This window comes from Garra rufa, chromosome 14 (assembly GCF_049309525.1).
Source record: "Garra rufa chromosome 14, GarRuf1.0, whole genome shotgun sequence".
Classification (NCBI taxonomy): domain Eukaryota; kingdom Metazoa; phylum Chordata; class Actinopteri; order Cypriniformes; family Cyprinidae; genus Garra; species Garra rufa.
In genome coordinates this window covers 38,787,004-38,807,558 of record NC_133374.1, presented here as the reverse complement: position 1 = coordinate 38,807,558, position 20,555 = coordinate 38,787,004, and the positions used below count along the sequence as shown (strand labels likewise).

The 20,555-nt window shown below is 38.7% G+C and overlaps 1 protein-coding gene across 1 annotated transcript; it reads left to right on the top strand.

Moving 5' to 3' along the window:
* Window positions 1-13,694: 13,694 nt before the first annotated feature.
* Window positions 13,695-14,260, top strand: sptssb (serine palmitoyltransferase, small subunit B). Its single transcript, XM_073817214.1, has one exon. It carries the CDS (start codon window positions 13,720-13,722, stop codon window positions 13,960-13,962), a length of 243 nt encoding a protein of 80 aa, XP_073673315.1. The 5' UTR covers window positions 13,695-13,719; the 3' UTR covers window positions 13,963-14,260.
* Window positions 14,261-20,555: the final 6,295 nt, after the last annotated feature.

The following is a 20,555-nucleotide window of genomic DNA, read 5'->3' as shown; positions in this document are numbered from 1 at the left end:
AGGCAGTTTAACTGTTCAGGACAAACAAGGGACTCGTGAACAACTATCACTAAACAAAAAAACACAGCTGTGGATCATTCAGGTAACAACACAGTGTTAAGAATCAAGGGGATGTAAACTTTTGAACAGGGTCATTTTTATAAATTCAACTATTGTTTTCTCTCGTGGACTATATGTAAACATCTTTTATGTGAAATATCTTATTCAGGTCAGTACTAAATAAAAATAGATCCCTCTTATTTTGCTAAAATATTTAACATTCTGCAGGTTCTGCAAGGTGTATGTACACTTTTGACTTCAACTGAGTGTACTTATTGTTTCTAAAATCACCTTCTTATTCTAAAAGTGTCATATTAAGTTTGGAACTGATATAATTTTAAGAGAGCAGTATCACTCTATTTGCACGTCTGTTGTATACTCCTTAATACTCTGGGGCGGTGACCAGTGGCTTCTTTCTCTGGGTAAGTCAGTGTTCTTGACAGAATGTGTACTGAAACACTTCAGCTTGAAGATTAAATCCAATGCCAGGCCACCAGTCTGCCATTCTGGCTCTTCTTCAACATTTATAGCCCTTGGTGACCAACATGCAAGCTATCAAGGATCTCTTGTTGTTGTGCATTGGGAACTACAATCCTGTCCTCTTTAAAAGCAGTTCTTCAGCCTCCAACAATGATGCTATTTTGAAATAATGAGCACTGAGTTCATATGGCACATTGTGTGACCAGCCTTTCTTTATGAAATGCATTACTTTCCTTATGTTGGAGTCATTGTTTGTGGACTCGCCAATGATGTTTACTTTAGAATCGGCCAAGTCTGAATTACAGCCTCAACATAAGCTTGTGCATCCTCTTGACTGTCTGAACTTATTGACTCAATGATTGAGTTGTAGCATGAGAGTTACTGTAGAGTGGCACTGAGCCCAAACTACAGGCACTGGATAACATGGACTAGCACCATCAAGCCTGCAGACATTTGCAGATAATCTAGAATCCAGCAGTGTCTGGTCTTCAATCATCTCTCTCCACTGGCTGGCTGTAACCAACCACATCAAATTCAAGACTATGAGACCTTACCTATTAGCACTCTTCTTCAGATTTACATACCCTGCTGTCCACTGTGGCCAGTGAATGAGTGTCACCTGGTGGTATCCTCACAGCATGGTAAAAGGTCACATTTACCTTCACACTCACTACACCTTCATCTGAACTACAGAATCCAATGCAGTGTTCAAAAAACAGATGAAAACGTGCCTCCTCTTGGCCTTTTTGAAGTTTTATTAACATTGTACTTTTCTGGTGTTTGCAGAAATATGGTATGGAAACATTACTTATATGTGTTTCTCCCTTGGTTTATTTTATTCACATTTGAAAAAATGAGACCCCTTAATGAATAAATGCACACAGGATCGACAATTCTTCATTGTGGCGTTCACAGTACTGGAATGATTCTTGTGTGCTAGGAATTATTATAAACTTCCTGTACTGTCTTCTGTTCCTGCTTGAGATATACTTAGATTATTGATAAGAAAGAGCTGTATAATTGACATGTATAATGACTGCAGGATAGGGTGACAAAATTATTGGGACTGCACAGTTAGTGCATTATTATTTTTTTTAAATTAAGGAATTAATTAAATCAAGTCATGTTTATTTCTAAAGCACATATAAAATCTGAGTGCAGACCAAAGTGCTGATTAAAAAAAAACACTACTAAATAAAAACAGCATTTACAGCCACTAAGATGCATAACATTGCCTACATTGAAGCAAAAGGCGAAAAGACAAATTTTAAGAGCAGATTTAAGACATTAATATTTGATGAGAGTACCTAATGTGGATCATTCCATTGGCGTGGTGCAGCCATTGAGAAAGCACATTCACCGTCTGATTTGATGAGACCTGCAAAGTCAACAGCAGCCATAAAGGTCTAGTGTTTTTTGTTGTTGTTGTTGTTGGGGAAGAAGGTCTGGAATATATTTGACATGCAAGACCATTATCAATGTTTAAAACCATTTGATTAAATTAACTATTAAATCAGATTGAAATACTTGATTAACAAGGTTTTAATAAAATAACAGTAAATCAGGAAAAAAATATATATATCTTCTTTTTAACAATAGCAAATTTTAGATCTGTAATATTTGGATATGCATAGTAGGGGTATTATCGTAAAGCAGGAAAGCAGCCAAACTGGTTTTCCAAGTCCAAAGTTATTGGTGCCTAGAAGGCTTATCAAATACCGCTCCAGCAATCCGGTTTTCCCACCTGGCTTTCTAAAGACCTCAGCACACCTGACAGCCGGATCTGAATTCTTTCCAAGGCATTCTTTTTCACAAGACATGCTTTTCTTTTTGCAGTGAGATCTTGCCTGTGTGAATCAGCAGATATCACATATCCACCGACACCCTTGTGTGAAACTGAGGATGAACTATTAGAAAGTTTGATAGTTTTGTCAAATGGTAATGCTTACTATTTAGGACAGGCAGACTATAATGTATGAGACTATACATGACTATTATGATCATGCTTTTTTCTTCTTCACTTCACTTCACTTCTTCTACACCTGCATCTGCTCTTCTTTCAGCATGTTGCAATAGAATAGTCTTTTCTAACAGAGTTGGTGTCATGTATCACACACACATCAGCTTTCACCACACAAACATGGTTAATACCAAAACAATGTTATGATTATAGTCACAACTCATTATATACCAAACTCATCGCTAGACCCAGAGGCCCCCTATTCAATGCCAGCAGCCCCAAGTCCATACATCCCCAGGGGCCGGAGATACAGGCCCCCCAATAGACAGCCTCACCCACCCCTCCTACCCGCCCCACCCTACCTCTTCCCCAGCCACCTTTCCTCTGGGGACCTTTGGAAAACCACTCGACCCCGGCTCTCCCACACTTAAACCCAGGTTACTGACTCGATGCCCGACGGGGACTTGGCCACCCCGCTACAGGAAACCGCAGCTTTTAGGGGTGCACCCCCTCTGCCTGGCCACCTCTCCTCCTGAGGCCCCCTGGACCCTCACCCATGCACCAGCCAAACCCGGGCATCCCACACTTAAGCCCAGGTTACTGATCCTCCAGAGAACCAGGCCACTGGTCACCCTGGGAGCCTTTTACACCACTGGGCACCCCTTATCAACTTCCCGCCTCAGACTTCCAGGGTTTCCAGAGGACTTTGCCTCCCCACTCCAGGGAACCACGGCTATGGCCTAGAGAGGGGACTCTGCCAAGCCCTACCTCCTGCTCAGCCATCTTTCCTCCTGACGCCCCCTGGACATCCGGTGCAGGAACCCCCACCCATGTACCAGCCAAACTCAGGCATCCCACTCTTAAGCCCGGGTTACTGACTCTGCCAACCATGCCCTCCATAAATCCAGGCCACTTGTCACTCCACCAGCCTTTTACCACTGGTCACCCTTAACGACTTTATCAAGGTTTTGGATGCCTTGCCTTGGTCATCCAGGGTCACTGGGGGACTCTGCTACCCTGATCAAGGGAACCACATCTCTGGCTTAGAGGGGGGACCCTGCAGACTCCCTCTATCCTCTCCAGGGAACCGTGGCTCCTGCCTCAGAGGGGTATCCTGCCTTACCAACCTCTGACTGCCTAGCCCTACCTCCTCCCCTACTCCCTCTCCTCCTGAGGCCCCCTGGATTTCCAGGGCAAGACCCCCACTCATGCACCAGTCGAACCTGGGCATCCCACATTTAAGCCAAGGTTACTGACCCTCCAGAGAACCTGTGGCCATTGGTCACCCTGAGAGCCTTTTATACCACTTGGCACCACTTCCAGGGTTTCCAGGGGACTTTGCCTCCCCTCTCCAGGGAACCACGGCTTTGGCCTAGAGGGGGGACCCTGCCTATCCCACCTTCCAGCCCACGCATCTCTCCCGTGCACCAGCCATAAGCGTCATAAGCGTCAATTTTTCATATTAAAGCTGAATAAATAAGGTCTTATAAATAATAATTTAATATAAATATATAATTAATATGGTTTGCTAGGATAGGACAATATTTGAAACTATTTGAGAAAATCACATTTAAACTTGTCCAAATTAAGTTCTATTACTAATAAATAAATTATATGTTTACGGTAGGAAATTTACAAAACATCTTCATTGAACATTATCTTAACTTGTTATACTAATGATTTTTGGCATAAATGAAAAATTGATCATTTTGACCCATTAAATGTATTTTTGGCTTATGCTACGAATCTACCAGTGCTATTTAAGATAAAACAAGCATTAAATTACGATAAACAAATTAAAAAGTTATGATTTTAGTCCAGGATTCCCCAGATGTAATAAAAAAAATGTAAAAATGGGCAGTGATAAAAGGAATAAACATTTTTATCTAGTATATTAATATATCTAAATATATTTTAGTATATTTATAATATATTAAATCAATCAATCAATCAATTCTCATCCATAAATAATCTCATTTAAATAATTACTTCACAAATTAAATTTTGCGTGACTCCACACTTTTTGGTATGCTTTTTTGTTTGTTTGTTTGTAAACATAGTAAAGTATAGGAATGAGCCGACTGCTGTCAAACATCCACGCGGTAGGTGACGTCACAGAGTACCGTACTGCGGCTACAGCATCATTACCGCAGAGAGAGAGAGAGAGAGAGAGAGAGAGAGAGAGAGAGAGAGAGAGAGAGATTTGATTTTAAAAATAAACTTTATTAAACAATATTCAAAAGTCCAAGACCACTATCACATAAACTATACAACCAAATTTAAAATAATAACAAATTAAAAGTTAATTCACCTTCACAAACAGTACAAATGATATCATTATAACACCATTTTAACTTGAAAGACTCCATATCATTCATTAATTTATAATACTTATACTCAACAGCAACCCTAGCCTTTAAAAAAGCTTTAAAAAGAGGTACAACATCCTGACCATATCTGCCCTCCATTCTATTTCTCCTTGTAACATAGATCGCAAGCTTGGCTTGTCCAAGGATAAAATTAATTAACTGCCATTTGTTTCTTTGTTTTTGACAATATTTCAATCCTAAAACAAACACATTAATAGTGAACTTTTCCTGAAAAATTAAAAACAAATTCTTCAATAAACCAAAAATTGACCCCAATCTGGTACAATCCGTAAAACAGTGAAAAACAGTTTCTCTTATTCCACAAAAAACACATTTGTCGGCAACATCAGAATTTATGACAGAAACAAATGCGTTTACAGCGATAGCCCCGTGTAATATTCGCCACTGCAAATCACCGGTTTGTTTATTCAATGGTGGTTTGTATATCACCCTCCAAACTGGTTTATCCTCTTTTCGCAATCCTAATTTTTCTCGCCACACAGTGTCTGTCTTTTTGTTTAATATCACTTTATTAAAAATCTTTACAAAACACCTATACAACATTTTTCCTACCACCAAAGCAAAATCTAAGTTTTGTATTCCTTCTAACTCCAACAAAATACCAGACATGCCTCTCAGATCAGGTGAAATAACCATTTTTGGAAATTGATCTCTCATATCTGGAACCAAACTTCCATCACCAAATTTTTGCAATAGGAGTAATTCTTCTTCAGTTAATAATTTTCTCCACATTTTTAAAATAACCTCAGCTTGTCGCAAAGACCTTTGTCCTAAAGCAGTAGCAAATGAAGATACATCACTTAAGTCAGGCCCAGCCACATCAATTAAATTCCTCAGTTTTACAATACCAGCGTCACATAACTTTAGTGTGAGACCTGGCAAATGCACATCTGATAGATCAAAGCGAGCTCCTTTGACCAAAGGTTCCTCCAGTAACCAAAATAAAGATTCTGTCTTGCACATTCTGGTTGCATTTAAATGTCCCCACATTTTAAAAAGTCCACAGTAAAACGAGGGTAGATCCTTTAAGTTCAACTGTCCGTGATCCATGAAAAACAAAGTGTTGTCAAGTCCAAGCCTCTCAGTTTTCTGCAGGATAGTTTGGGCAACTTTTCTCCATACCAGATCTTCAGGTCCAGTTAAGAGTCTCTGGATAAACTGTAAACGAAAAGTAGCAAGCCTACTCAACAGGTGCACGAGTCCTTGACCACCTTCTTCAACAGGCAGAAAAAGCACACCCTGGGGGACCCAATGAAGCCTGTCCCAAAAGAAATCTACTAAGATTGCTTGCAACCTAGAAAGAAGGCCGGGAGGAGGGTCCACACATACCAATCTGTGCCATAAAGTCGAAGCAGCCAAGTTGTTGATTATTAACACTCTCCCTCTAAAAGACAATTGTGGATGTATCCACTTCCATTTCTTTAACCTACCCTCAATTTTCTCAACCACCCCAACCCAATTCCTTTTTTGTGTGACTATATCCCCAATAAAAACTCCCAAATACTTGATTCCTCCTTTTTTCCAAATTAACCCACCGGGTAATAATGGTGGACCCTTCTCCCATTTCCCAACAATCAATGCATCACTTTTGCTCCAATTAACTTTGGCAGCGGATATGCTTCGAAACTCTTCAACAATTTGTACCAAGGTATCTATATCACTCTGGCCATTAATCATAATCATTACATCATCAGCATAAGCTGATATCTGATGCTGTAAATTGTTATGAGGTAATAGTAAACCTTTCACTTTGGAGCGTAACTTGTTTAGCAAAGGTTCAATGGCTAAAGAGTACAACATTCCAGAGAGTGCACATCCTTGTCTAATACCTCTCTTAACTTTAAAGGGGGCGCTCAAACCACCATTGATTTTTAGCATACTTTCAATGTCTCCATACAACACCTTAATTGCTCCAATGAAACCTTGTCCAAAACCAAAAGCATTAAGAGTTGCCCAAAGGTACTGGTGCTCAACTCTATCAAATGCTTTTTCTTGATCAATGGAAATGAGCCCTAAATTAATTCCCAAAAGATCTGAAACCTCTATTATATCCCGAATAAGAAAGATATTATCTGAAATTGACCTACCAGGGACACAATATGTCTGGTCAGGGTGTATGATCTGCCCCATCACCTCCCTCAATCTGCTGGCCAGAGCCTTAGAGAAAATTTTTAGATCAGAGCACAACAGGCTCACCGGTCTCCAGTTTTTAATCTCTTGTAGATCGCCTTTCTTAGGCAGAAGAGTGATAACAGCTCTCCTGCAACTCAAAGGCAGAGAACCCTCAGCTATGCTCTCATTGAGAACATCCAAGAGATCATCTCCCAGCACCTTCCAGAAGGCTCTGTAAAATTCAACTGGAAGCCCATCAATACCAGGAGCTTTTCCACTCTCCATATTCTGCAGTGCATTCCAGAGCTCTCGCTCACACAGCGGCCTCTCCAGCACTGCCTTTGACTTTTCCGGTAGCCTTGGTAGGCCTGCATAAAAACTAGCAGACACCTCTTCATCCTCCCTATATTCACTCTCATAAAGTTCATTATAGAACCTTACAGCCCACCGTCTTATTTCAGACGGCGCTGTCAATTCTTGCCCATTCTCTGAGCGCAATGAGTGAATATATCGACTCTGGCCATTTTTCCTTTCCAGATTAAAAAAGAACTTGGATGGGGCATCCATATGCGCAAGATTTTGATAGCGCGATCTGACCAAAGCTCCTTTTGCCTTCGTGCCCAACAGATTTGCAAAAATTAACTTTTTAGACTTTAGGGCATCAATTCCATTCTGTCCTCCAGTAGCCTCTATTAGTGTCTGTAACTCTACAATTTCAGCTTCAAGTTTCTTCAATTTTTGGGTAGCATTTTTAGAGACATTGAAAGTATACTGCTGACATAACATTTTAATTTCAACTTTTCCATAGTCCCACCACTGACGCAGATCGACAAAACAATCTTTTTTTAATTTAAATTCTTTCCAAAAAAAGACAAAAACCTCCTTAAACTTTAAATCACCCAACAATGAAGCATTAAAATGCCAATAGGCACTCTTTAACTTTATATTTGCTATAAAAACCGTGCATATAACAAGAGCATGATCAGAAAAACCTGATGGACTTATTACACAGTCTTTCACAATATTAATATGATGTTTAAAACAATATAATCTATCTAATCTGGCCAGGGAAATGAAATTCCCTCGAGTATGTGTCCATGTATATTGTTTTTCATTCTTATACAAATGCCTCCATATATCACACAATTTATGGGTCTCAATCAATGTGCGTATAGTGCAGCTTGAAGCAGCATGAGGTTCAACATGATTCCGATCTAGTATATTATTCTCAGTGCAGTTAAAATCACCACCTAAAAACAAATACTCATCTGAATCACAGCACTGCATAAATTCGTTAAGCTTATTTAAAAAACAAACTCTCTCAGCACCACTAACGGGAGCATATACATTGATAAACACAATACTAAATTTTTCAAACTGTGCTTGTATAACAATAAGCCTCCCAGGAACTTCATGTTTCACCTCATAAGAGGCAGGAATAAAGTGATTGGCAAACAAAATAGCTACCCCTCCTCTAACAGAGCTCATATGAGAACACACCACCACCCCTTCCCATTCTCTTCTCCAATCAATTTCATTTAGACCATCACTATGAGTCTCCTGAATGAACACAACATCAATTTTCTTTTGCCTTATTAATTCAAAAAAAAGTGCCCTTTTATATGCATCTCGTGCCCCATTTATGTTAAGAGTGCCCACCCTCACCACACTCATTAATAAGTATGAAAAAAGGACTAGGCTTAGAGCAAGTATAGACATGTAGGAATAGTTACACTACGTTGTTTCAAACCCATCCTCTGCTTGAAGTTCTGATCTCAATTTTGCAGCAATTTTCTTTAATCTATATATTTCTTGAACAGTAAATTGTTCTTCACCCTCACCTCTCATTAGCATCCCCACAGAATCAACAAACATTCTACGATCTGGAAAGAAATCTGTAACCTGCACATTCTTCATGTTTTTTGTTCTTTGTAAAAAGGACTTAACCTTTCCAAAAGAATAGACATTTTGTCTAGTCCTTCTGTTCTTAAAGTCCAAAGTATCACTATCGGAATCCTCAAAAACACTGCTTTCGGCATCATTGCTTACATCAGATTGTGTCACTAACAGTTGTTTTAGTTTTCCATTCCCTCTTTTTCCTGTGTTCCTTTTCCTCTTAACAGTGGGTGTTTTAAAAAGCGCATCATCACTCACACACTCAGCACTAATATCCTCTTCCATCCTAACATCAGCTACTTTATCAGTCTCATTTGAATCCTTTGCCATTTCTGATCCTCCTATCCCCTCCTCCTTTGCCCCATCCTCTGCTGAAGTGGCACTCACACTTTCACCCTGCTCATTCTCGGCTGCCCTCAATTCAACATCCACTGCTGTCACTGTATTAGCACCTACACCCTCAGTCTGCACCGGACATGAGTTCCGAATGTGGCCCTCTCCCCCACATTTAAAACATTTCATAGTCTCAGAGCTAGCAAACACAACATAATCAAAGCCGTCGATGTTAAATTTAAATGCCACGTTTAGTTCTTCCATGTCGCTCTTCAAAACCATGAAAACTTGCCGTCTAAAAGAGACGACATGTTTAAGTAAGGGTGATTTACATCCTAGCGGGACTTTCCTCAGTTGCGAAACAATTTTTCCATACCTAGATAACTCATTAATCAACATCTCATCTTTAATAAACGGGGGAACATTAGACACAATTATCTTTTTCGCCGGTTGAACTAGGGGAATAACTGGAGTAAAGGTATCTTGTAGAACAACTCCTTTCTGCACCACACTACTCACTTTCTCGATGTTATCTAAAAAAATCACTATAGCGCTGTTCATGCGGGAAGCTGACATTATGCTTTCGTGCCCAACAATATTTCCGACCGCCAAACTACACTCTTCCACTGAACAATTCATTGCAGGCGCAATTTTAATGCCATGCCTGCGTGAAAGCCGCTCATAACTTGTGCGTTCTGAGGACGCCATCGTCTACCAGCACACGCTGGAAGACTGCACCTCTTAATCAGCCTTAAATCTCTTTTAACCCTCAAACTTATCCAAAATAATCTAGAATCAAAAGAAATAGTGAAAGAAAGAGAGAAAGAAAGGGAAAAAAAACTCACTCTCACCGCAGAACTCTCACACGCCAACTCCGCCCACTCACTCACGCATGCGCACCGAGAGAGAGAGAGAGAGAGAGAGAGAGAGAGAGAGAGAGAGAGAGAGAAAGAGAAAGTTCCGCTGCGCTGCGTGCTGTTAGAAAAAGTCAGGGAGCTTTAAAAATACGTTTGATCTTTTCTTTTGCCATTCTACTCCTTTACTCGCACGCACGCACGCACAGACACACAGGTGAGAGTAAATTCGAGAAGTGGGAGTGGTGCGTGTGTTTAACTGGTAGAGCAGCTTCTCAGCGAGACACATTCACTAGAGTACACTCACATCCCATCACTGACACTCTTCACTGCAGAGATACCCGCGGAGGTGAGTGACTTTACATGACTCTCAGCAGACCTGCCAACACATTTACCCAGGCTTATAATGACTGGAATGTTTCTTTGATGCTCTTGATGAGCATTTTATCACTACTACTATTACTATTACAACTATTACTACAAGTCACAACAACAGCACTGTCAATTATGATGCAATTAAGTGCAGTCATAACAGAGTGCATGCAAACATAGATAATATTTCTCTCTCATGCATGTGCATGTTCACATTGGTACCTTCTGTTTGAGGATGTTTTATTTAGTGCATCAACAAAAGCAAACTGCACTCAGTGTGTCCTACTGAACAACCAGAGCAACAAACAGGACCAAGGTGAAATTATGTTGAATGTTTCTGTTGTTGCTTGGATATGGAATTATGACTTGACAGTTGACATTGCTACCGTTGTTATGTATAATCAGTTTTGTTTATGCTTTCTCTGTTTCATCTTGACTTCACACCACAGATGAGAAATGCAGCTGTAGAATCTAAATATATAGCTCTGTAAAATGATTTAGTGTTGCATGTGGTGTATCTCATTTCATTGGTTTTATTTAAATCAGAAACAGGGTTGAATGTGACTCAATCGATCATGAGTTAGAAAATCAATAAAATCATTATTTGTGTTCACTTTAAGCAGTACGACAGTGTATAGCCGTGTTATGAGATTAATAATTCACCATAATAACCACATTTAAAGTGGAAATATTCAACCCAGTTGTTGTATTAGGTAGTGTTTTATGAGCAGGAGTGTAAATGTTTTCCTTGTTGTTGACACGAGTTCCTGTAGTCGGTGTTTTGCACCTGCATGTAGGACGTGCTGCACCTGAGCTGTAGATCTTTACACACGTCTGAGGATCACCTTTAACTGCCCTTGAGGCACATTTAAACACAGTTTCATCCCAGTGCTCTCTATACGCATAGTTTAGCAAAGGTCAGACAGTTCCTGATATGATTATTAATGGGGAACAATGACCTGCCAATAATTTAATATTACCACAACACTCAGAGTAAGAGGACACACAAAAGATTTCTTACTCACTGATTGTCGTTTTCATCGTATCATTAAGGTGGCTTGAGAAAACCAATTTACTGAAATGCTATTTAAAATTAGTTATTATTATTCTAAACTAACATTTCTGACTGCTACTCCTCCTAGAGCTTTAACTCTACAAACTCCAAACTCAGGCCAGATCTTCAGACTGATCTGACCCCAGTTGCTGTATCGTTTCTAACTGATCGGACTCACGCTTTTCCTAAAAATGATAAATAAACCTGGGAAAAATCCCATAGACTTACATTGACGGAATGTTCAGATGAGTCATCTATCTATCTGTAACCAAGCCTAGCAACTAGAACTATGTTAATGACATGCTAATCAGGCTAAGAACATGTAAACAACATGCTAATCATGCTAGAAACATGCTAGTAACTTGCTAATCATGCTAACAACAGGCTACTAATGCTAACATCATACTAGCAACATGCTAGTAACAGGTTAATCATGTCAGAAACATGGTAACAACATGTTAATCATGCTAGTAACATGCTATTCATGCTAGAAACATGCTAATCATGCTAACAACAGGCTACTAGTGTTAACATCATGCAAGTAAGAGGCTAATCATGTTAGAAACATGGTAACCACATGTTAATCATGCCAGTAACATGCTAATAACTTGCTAATCATGCTAACAACATGCTAATCAGGCTAGAAACATGTTAGCAACATGCTAATCATTCTAGAAACATGCTAATCATGCTAACAACAGGCTACTAATGCTAACATCATGCTAGTAACAGGCTAATCATGTTAGAAACATGGTAACCACGTTTATCATGTTAACATGCTAATAACATGCTAACCATGCTAGAAACATGCTAATTAGGCTAGACACGTTAACAACACGCTAATCATGCTATCAGGTTAGAAACATGTTAACGGCATGTTAATCATTCTAGAAACATGCTAATCATGCTAACAGCAGGCTACTAATGCTAACATCATGCTAGCAACATGCTAGTAACAGGCTAATCATGTTAGAAACATGGTAACATGTTAATCATAATGCTAGTAACATGCTAATGGTAACCACATGTTAATAATGCTAGTAACATGCTAATAACTTACTAATCATGCTAGAAACATGCTAATTAGGCTAGCCACATGTTAACGACATGTTCATCAGCTAGAAACATGTTAACATGTTAATCATGCTAGTAACTTGCTAATCATGCTAGTAATGTTAGCATCATGTAAAATGCTAATCATGTTAGAAACATGTTAGAAACATGTTAATGATGTTAACAACATGCTAGCAACACACTATTGATATGTTAAACATATTACAAACATGCTAACATGCTAATCATGTTAGAAACATACTAGCAACATGCTAATAATGTTAGAAACATGCTAGTAACTTGTTAATCATGCTAACAACAGGCTATTAATGTTAACTTAATGCTAGCAACCTGATAGTAACAGGCTAATCATGTTAGAAACATGCTTATGACATGGTAACCATGCTAGTAACATGATAATAACTTATCATGCTGGAAACATGCTAACAATGTGCTAATTAGGCTAGAAACATGCTAATCATGCTAGTAACTTGCTAATTATGGTAGTAATGCTAATTATGTTAGCAACATGCTAATCATGTTAAAACATGCGAATGCCTTGCTAATCATGCTAGAAACATGCTAGCAACATGTTAATGATGCTATCAACATGCTATTGACATGTTAATCATGTTACAAAAATGCTAGAACTAAGTAACTAGCAAATTATGCTAGCTACATGCTAGTAACATGATAAATAAGTTAGAAACAGTATTGCCTTTAAAACATTAAAGCTTTAAGCTTTGAAAACTTCAGTCTTTTTCGGACTGAAAACCATAACATTTCTACAATTTCCAAAACTTTTTTACAGTTTCTGATCAGGCTTTTTGAAGCCAACTTAATGTTTGTCTTGACAGACTTATTCATAATGTTTGTTTGACATCATGAAACCGTTATCAGTAGTATCAGACGACGGCCCTAAAAATAAATAATGGATTATAGGAGTCACTGAATCCAACAGTGAGCTGCTTGAATGCCGCAGGGTTACTCATTCACGTCATAAATTCACATGCCGTCATTTGAGGCACATAAAGACATATACCACTCCTAAGCTCCATTATTCCAGAGCGTTTCATCTGTTGTTGTGTGTATTGTGTTCTGTCAGTATGTAAGGAAGAGCCTCACCCTGTTGTCTTCTCCAGCAGCTGCTAGCGAGGCCGTGTGGGCATCCTCCGCATGGATATGAAGAACATGAGAGAGTATATGGGCTGGCTGTACTATCAGTACCTGCTCATCACAGGCATCTATGTGCTGGAGCTGTGGGAGCAGTCCATCTTCAACACGGTCCTCTTCACTATGGTGGCCATGGTCATTTACACCTCCTATGTGTTTGTGCCTATTCACGTGCGGCTGGCGCTGGAGTTCTTCTCAGAGCTGGTCCGAGGGCAACCGGAGAGCACCGTGGCCCTCATGAGCTAACCACGAATGAAAGACGCTTTTTTTAATCTGCTGTGTGATTAGCGGATTGAAAACTCTTGTTTATTTTCTACTCAGGAACAAAAGTCTTCCTCGTTTGCCTGGATGCAAAGATTTGGATGGATTCCTGCGCGATTGTTGGGAATGAGGGTTTGCATGATATCACCCGTCACATACAGGCACCACTTTGCGATTAACATCCTCGTCAATACTGCTTGATAATAAGGAAATCATGATTCTGACTCCATGTTAGGTGTCCCTGATCAGACTGAGATATAATTTGCCCCAGTGCAAATTAAAAGAAAACAGAATTTTTTATTATTGCTTACTGAATTTTATATTCTTGAGTTTTTGTAATCACCTATGCAATGTGACTGCTACATGAAGGTACACAGAAAAAAATCCAGTGTGAATTTAATTCTCCTGGGAGTACATGTGAGACCACACTCAAGAGTGTGAACGTGAACGTTAAAATAACACTGAAGCAGAGTTAAAGTTAAAGAGGTAATTAAGCGATTAATTAAGTGATGATTGGTGATTCTGCTTGTTAACATCAGGTGTCTTCAATAATCATCAAAAACGAAAATCACAATTTTAAAGTCACCATTATACTGCCCTCCAAAGGCAAAGTGCAGTAACTACGCCAACACTGAAACTGAGAAAAATGCCGGCGTAAAAAGTTTTTACACTAGCTAGTCAAACATGTTGACACTTGTTTCTCTGAGATGGGACAAAATTTAATCAGGAGACTTTGCCACAAGACAAAACCGTTGTCACAAAGTCCATTTTAAGCTTTAACTCAATTTTGACCAAATGTGTAGTTACTGTGCTTTTCCTTTGAAAGGCAGTATAGTGGTCAGCGTTTGCTTTAGTTGGGCTCTTGATCCTTACATTTTTAAAGTTAGATTTTGTTTGTTTGTTATAACTAAGTTACAACAGACAGACAAGCAAAGACTGGGAAAAATGTATAGTATAGTGGTCATAACACTGTGTAGAATAGTGGTAAAATAACACTGAAGCAGAGTTAAAGTTAAAGAGGTAATTAGGTGATTAATTAAGTGATGATTGGTGATTCTGCTTGTTAACATCAGGTGTCTTCAATAATCATCAAAAATGAAAATCACAATTTTAATGTCACCATTATACTGCCCTCCAAAGGCAAAGTACAGTAACTACACCAACACTGAAACTGAGAAAGATGCCTTAGCTTAGTCAAACATGTTGACACTCTCATTTCTCTGAAATGGGACAAAATTGAACCAGGAGACTTTTGAAAGGCAGTATAGTGGTCAGTGTTTGCTTTAGTTGGGCTCTTGATCCTTACATTTTTAAAGTTAGATTTTGTTTGTTTGTTATAACTAAGTTACAACAGACAGACACGCAAAGACGGGGAAAATTGATCATTTGATTTTTTTCTGAAAGTGTTATATTGTGAAAGTTGTTAGGATAATTAAAAAAAAAAAACTTCATTGAGGCACATATACATCAAGACTCGGTGTAAGAATCTCAGCAATTGTGACAAACAGCATATTCAGACAACAGATTTTAATTGGTGGCAGCCTGAATTCACTGCAAATTCTTAATAAACACATCAGATTGTATTGAAAACATATGCTGAAGAGTCACAGGGCTGCTATAATCAACAATATAGATCCAACTCAAGACATCAGGCTCTAAATGAGTTCCAGATAGAGATTTTTTTTCTTTGCTTGTCTGTTTGTTATAACTCAGTTATATCAGTCAAGCAAAATCGAACTTTTGAAATATAAGGATCAAGAGCCCAGCTAAAGCAAACGCTGGCCATTATAATGGTGACTTAAAAATTGTGACTTTCGTCTTTAGTGGCTTCAGTAATCATCAATCATCATTTAATTAATCACTTAATTACCTCAATAACTTTAATTCTGCTTCAGTGTTAATTTAACACTCTGATTTTAACACACTCTTGAGTGTGATCTCAAATGTACTCCCAGGAGTTCATGTCACACTGGATTTTCTGCTGTGAATGTGTATTTTTGAATACAGATCGCTGCACTTGATGGCAATATCAGTAGGCTGTCAATGGAGCCCACTGTGTTGATTTGGTCTGATGGTGGTGGGATTGTCTTTCATCATTTCTTTAGTCACCGCTGCTGATATAAAATTGCATGCACATAAGTGGCATTCACAAATGTTTAGGCACTTGAACATTTATTTATAAAATACTTCTGGCTAATGTATTTAGCCACTAAAAGAATGTAGTTCTTTCAGCTCAGCTGATCACATTTTACCATATTTGAATCAGTTACACAAATTTCCTATTATGGCTTGATGCAATTATGGCTGGAGTTACCAAAATTCATCTTTTTAATTATCTTGATGCCACATGCTTTAAATGACATTTTTGTATTTTTCACTGTCCGTGTGATGTGATGTCAAAACACATCTGGAATAATGACGCACTGGCAAGTAGTATAGATTGTATAAATTTTCATATGTGTATTTTTCACTAATAAATGAATTTCATAAAATATCTGACTTTTTTCTGTACTGTCTGGTCTGAAAGGATATTTTGAAAATATACTTATACGCTGTTTTCATCTACAAGAGGGTATTGTTTATGAATTGGAATTGTACAACAGGAAAGCAGCCAAACTGGTTTTCTAAGTCCAAAGATTTTGGTGCCTAGAAGGCTAATCTAGTACAGCTCCAGCAATCCGGTTTTCCCACCTGGCTTTCTAAAGACCTCAGCACACCTGACAGTCGGATCTGAATTCTTTCCGAGGAATTCTCTTTCACAAGACATGCTTTTCTTTTTGCAGTGAGATCTTGCCTGTGTGAATCAGCAGATATCACATATCCACCGACACCCTTGTGTGAAACTGAGGATGAACTATTAGAAAGTTTGAAAATAATATAGAAATGGTAACGTTTTATTTGTAATTAGTTTCCCCTCCTTATTTAAACCTTTTTTTCACTTCACTGCATCTATACCCTTACCAAAAAGAAGTATACTTCAATTTATTTTATTAAGTATACTTAAGTAAAGTTTAAGTATATTTTTAAGTATACTTTATGTAGTAAGTATGCAAATATCAGTGTACTGGTAGTATACTCTTGAGTTTACTATTTCAATACTCCTTGGGACTAAATTGGCCCACTTTCTAGTGTATAAAAGTATAAGTATAACAGTAGTAAACTGTGAGTACACAACTAGTTTACATCTATGTTTTCAGTTTGTACTGCAAGTATACTAAAAGTAAACTTATAGGTATACTGATAGTTTTCTAATTAAATTCTTTTTATGTACTGTATTTTTAGTAAAGTCTCAGTAAACTACTAGTTTAGTAGTTTTATACTGTAAGTATACTTGTAAGTTTTTCTTTAAGTGAACTTTACATCATACTTTAAGTATACTACTATGTCCCTATTTAGGTATTAATTTGTATATATTTTGTTATTTGAATTCTATTCTATTCTATTCTATTCTAAGAATATTATTCTAGCTTCATGCATTCCTTTTTTATAAACACTTGAATGTGGGTGAGTTTCATAAATAAAAAACAAACAACATTTTGAACAAAAGGCTAAAAAAAAAAAAGACTATTGATGATAATCAAACGTAGATGGAGTTGATCAACACCCCAAAGCTTGACAGTCATTATTTCCTCTTCATGGGTGGACATTTTATTCCATAACGTTACACAGTTTTCCATATCTATGGTTTTGATGCTGTTTTATGTCTGACGATTGTGTTAGATTACATGTGGAAGCATCTGTTGTTTCGGTTTCTTCTTCACTTGTGTTTTGTAAATTCTGTTCAGAAGATGTGCAATAGCGCTCCAAACAATGGTATGATTATAGTCACAAGTCATTTGTGATATCATTAATTAAAATAATTTCTTATGTCCAAAATCAGTTCTGATTTGAACCAGCTGTGAAAATGTTTTCTGCACATATTTGCCGTATTAAGTAATTTACTCCTCACTCTGTATCTGCTTAATTATTAACATTATAAACACAGCGGTTGTCAAATCTGGTCCCAGGGATCCACTACTCTGCACATTTTCTATGTGTCTCTTGTATGATACACTGGTTTAAAAAATGCTGCCTTAGGAGAATGCATTGCAAGGTAGAAAGGCATCAAGGCATGTCCGAATCCAGTGTTAATATCACTTCTGTCTCCTGAGATGCCTTCATCAGATTGATTTTTACAGGCAGCATAGATGTTTCCTTCACTGCCTTTGATATCCCACAACCCTGTGACAGCTGAGCTGAAAAATAAAAAACTGTTATGTGTGTAAATGTAGGTTTTGAGCACCTTTGATATCATTTCTAGTTAGAAATATGTATCATTGTAATAAAATATTCACTTAGTTATCACCAAAGCTCTCTCTATTTTGTTGCAGATCATTAAACTGTTGTGCTGCCCAAGAGGTTTGTCTGAAAACAGTCCCGGTGGTACCTTCATGCACAAACGTTACCTGCAAAGTCATTACCTGATAAGGCAGTGAAGTATGAAGTCAGATGTCTAAATGTTCAAACACAACCACACAGCTCAGTTCATGGAGATTATTTTAACGAGCTGATGATCTGAATCAGTGTGTTAAATAAGGAAGACATACAAAATGTGCAGACCAGTGGTTCCCGAGGTGAGAACCGCTGTTAACTTTAGAACCATTAGAGAAATAGTCTTCTGGCGTAGCCTGAGAACCAATGGCTACGTGTCACTTCCCTGTTGAAAAAAACAGCATGTGTTGGTTAGGTATGTTTTGAAGCATGGCTGTTGGTTTAAGCTGGTCCCAAGCAGGAGCTAGTTCTCAAACCAGCAGCCATGCTTCAAAACATGACTGGCGCTCCCTATACACAGCTGATGCAGTTTGCGTAGCGCACCAACTACCAACGGGACAACATCTCCTTCAGAAAGTAGTTTCAACCAAGGAAGACTAGTTTCCTTACAGTTAACTGCTAACTGAAAACTTAAGCCTGCAACCCAAGACCAACAACTGCAACATTGCATGATTTGTTTACTGAAGTCCTAAACTAACTGGATGGCAAATGTATTAAAAATGTAAAAATTTAGCTCAGATGCATACCGTGTCCTAGAGCAGGAGTGTCCAAACCCGATCCTGGAGGGCTGGTGTCCTGCAGAGTTCAGCTCCAACCCCAGTTAGGCACACCTGAACCAACTTATCAAGGTGTTAACAAGCATACTAGAAACTTCCTGGCAGGTGTGTTGATATATATATAAAATATATCTTCAAAATGGTAAAAAACATTTCAGATGCTGTCAATACATCCTTATTGTATGTATAAGTACATGTAAAAGAGTCCAGGCTGTCTATTGTTGACACCTACCTTATTACTATCTTTGACAAACTAAAAAGTCAAAAATTTATTTCCAAAGGAGAGCACTACAGGTGTCAGGCATGCAAGCAGGTACTTGAGGACCTTTCCTGGTCCCATTCCCACTTTGCTTCCTGTCTGTTCTACAAAGTCCTATCATGGAGGGCTGGTGTCCTGCAGAGTTTAGCGCCAAACCCAATTAGGCACACCTAAACCAACTTATCAAGGTGTTAACAAGCATACTAGAAACTTCCTGGCAGGTGTGTGGAGCCAAGTTGGAGCTAAACTCTGCAGGACACCAGCCCTCCAAGCCCGAGTTTGAAACCTCTGTCCTAAATATAGTCAATAATTCAATAAACTAAACTGAGAAATTGAGGAAGAAGTCGTTCTTCATCTGTAAGAGAGGTAACCAAGAACCTGACGGTCACTCTGGTACTGCTTTTCCACTGGGGCTGGTGCCAGAGCTGGAACCAATGCTCGGCCAAGACTGGCAGAAGTGGTTTGCGTTTCCACTATTGCGGAAAGAGAGTGTTGACCATTTCTGAACTTACATATTTAATTGTTGTGTAAATGTTGTTAATTTACCTGAAACTCCCAAGGTTTTTTAAAAATAGGCGTGTTTGAGATGCATCGGTGCCATGCAAACCAATTGATGTATTACAGCAAAGTACCACATGAGCAATTTAAAAGCATAAAAGTCGTCTGCTCTCCAGTTGTTCCCGCAGTACTTTGATTTCATCTGCCGATTGGTCTGAGCAGAGCCGATGCATCTCGAACCAAGCCTATGGCTCCTTTTAAACTGCATCTGTAGTGGATACTCTGCCTACTGGTGCCATAGGTTCCCTTGTTCGAGATGAGCAAGGTTTTGTGGCCGGTTCAGAACCAGGACCTGGGCACTGGCCCAGGATTTTGTTAAGTGGAAAAGCACGACCCAACCTGGTTCCCAATTGGGCTCTGGCCCCAATGGAAAAGTGGGATGGTTGAGTTTAAAAATGGGAATGGGAGAAACTTACAGAAGGACAACCATCCACTGATTTAGACAGTAGCCAGACAGAAGCCTCTCCTCAACACATGACACATGACACATAAAATCCTGATTGGGCTTCCTCAATTCTAAGTGTCAAGTCTGAGGGAAAACAGACACAGCTGTGCAATACCATCCTAATGGTAAAGCATGGTGGTGGTAAGGGTGTCTTACAGTAACAGACTTGGAGATTGGTCAAGTTTTCCATCAGGTTCAGTTTTTAACAGGACATACTAAGCTCACAGTC

Coding starts and splice junctions, on each gene's coding strand:
- sptssb (XM_073817214.1), top strand. CDS start 13,720: ATGGATATGAAGAACATGAGAGAGTATATGGGCTGGCTGTACTATCAG.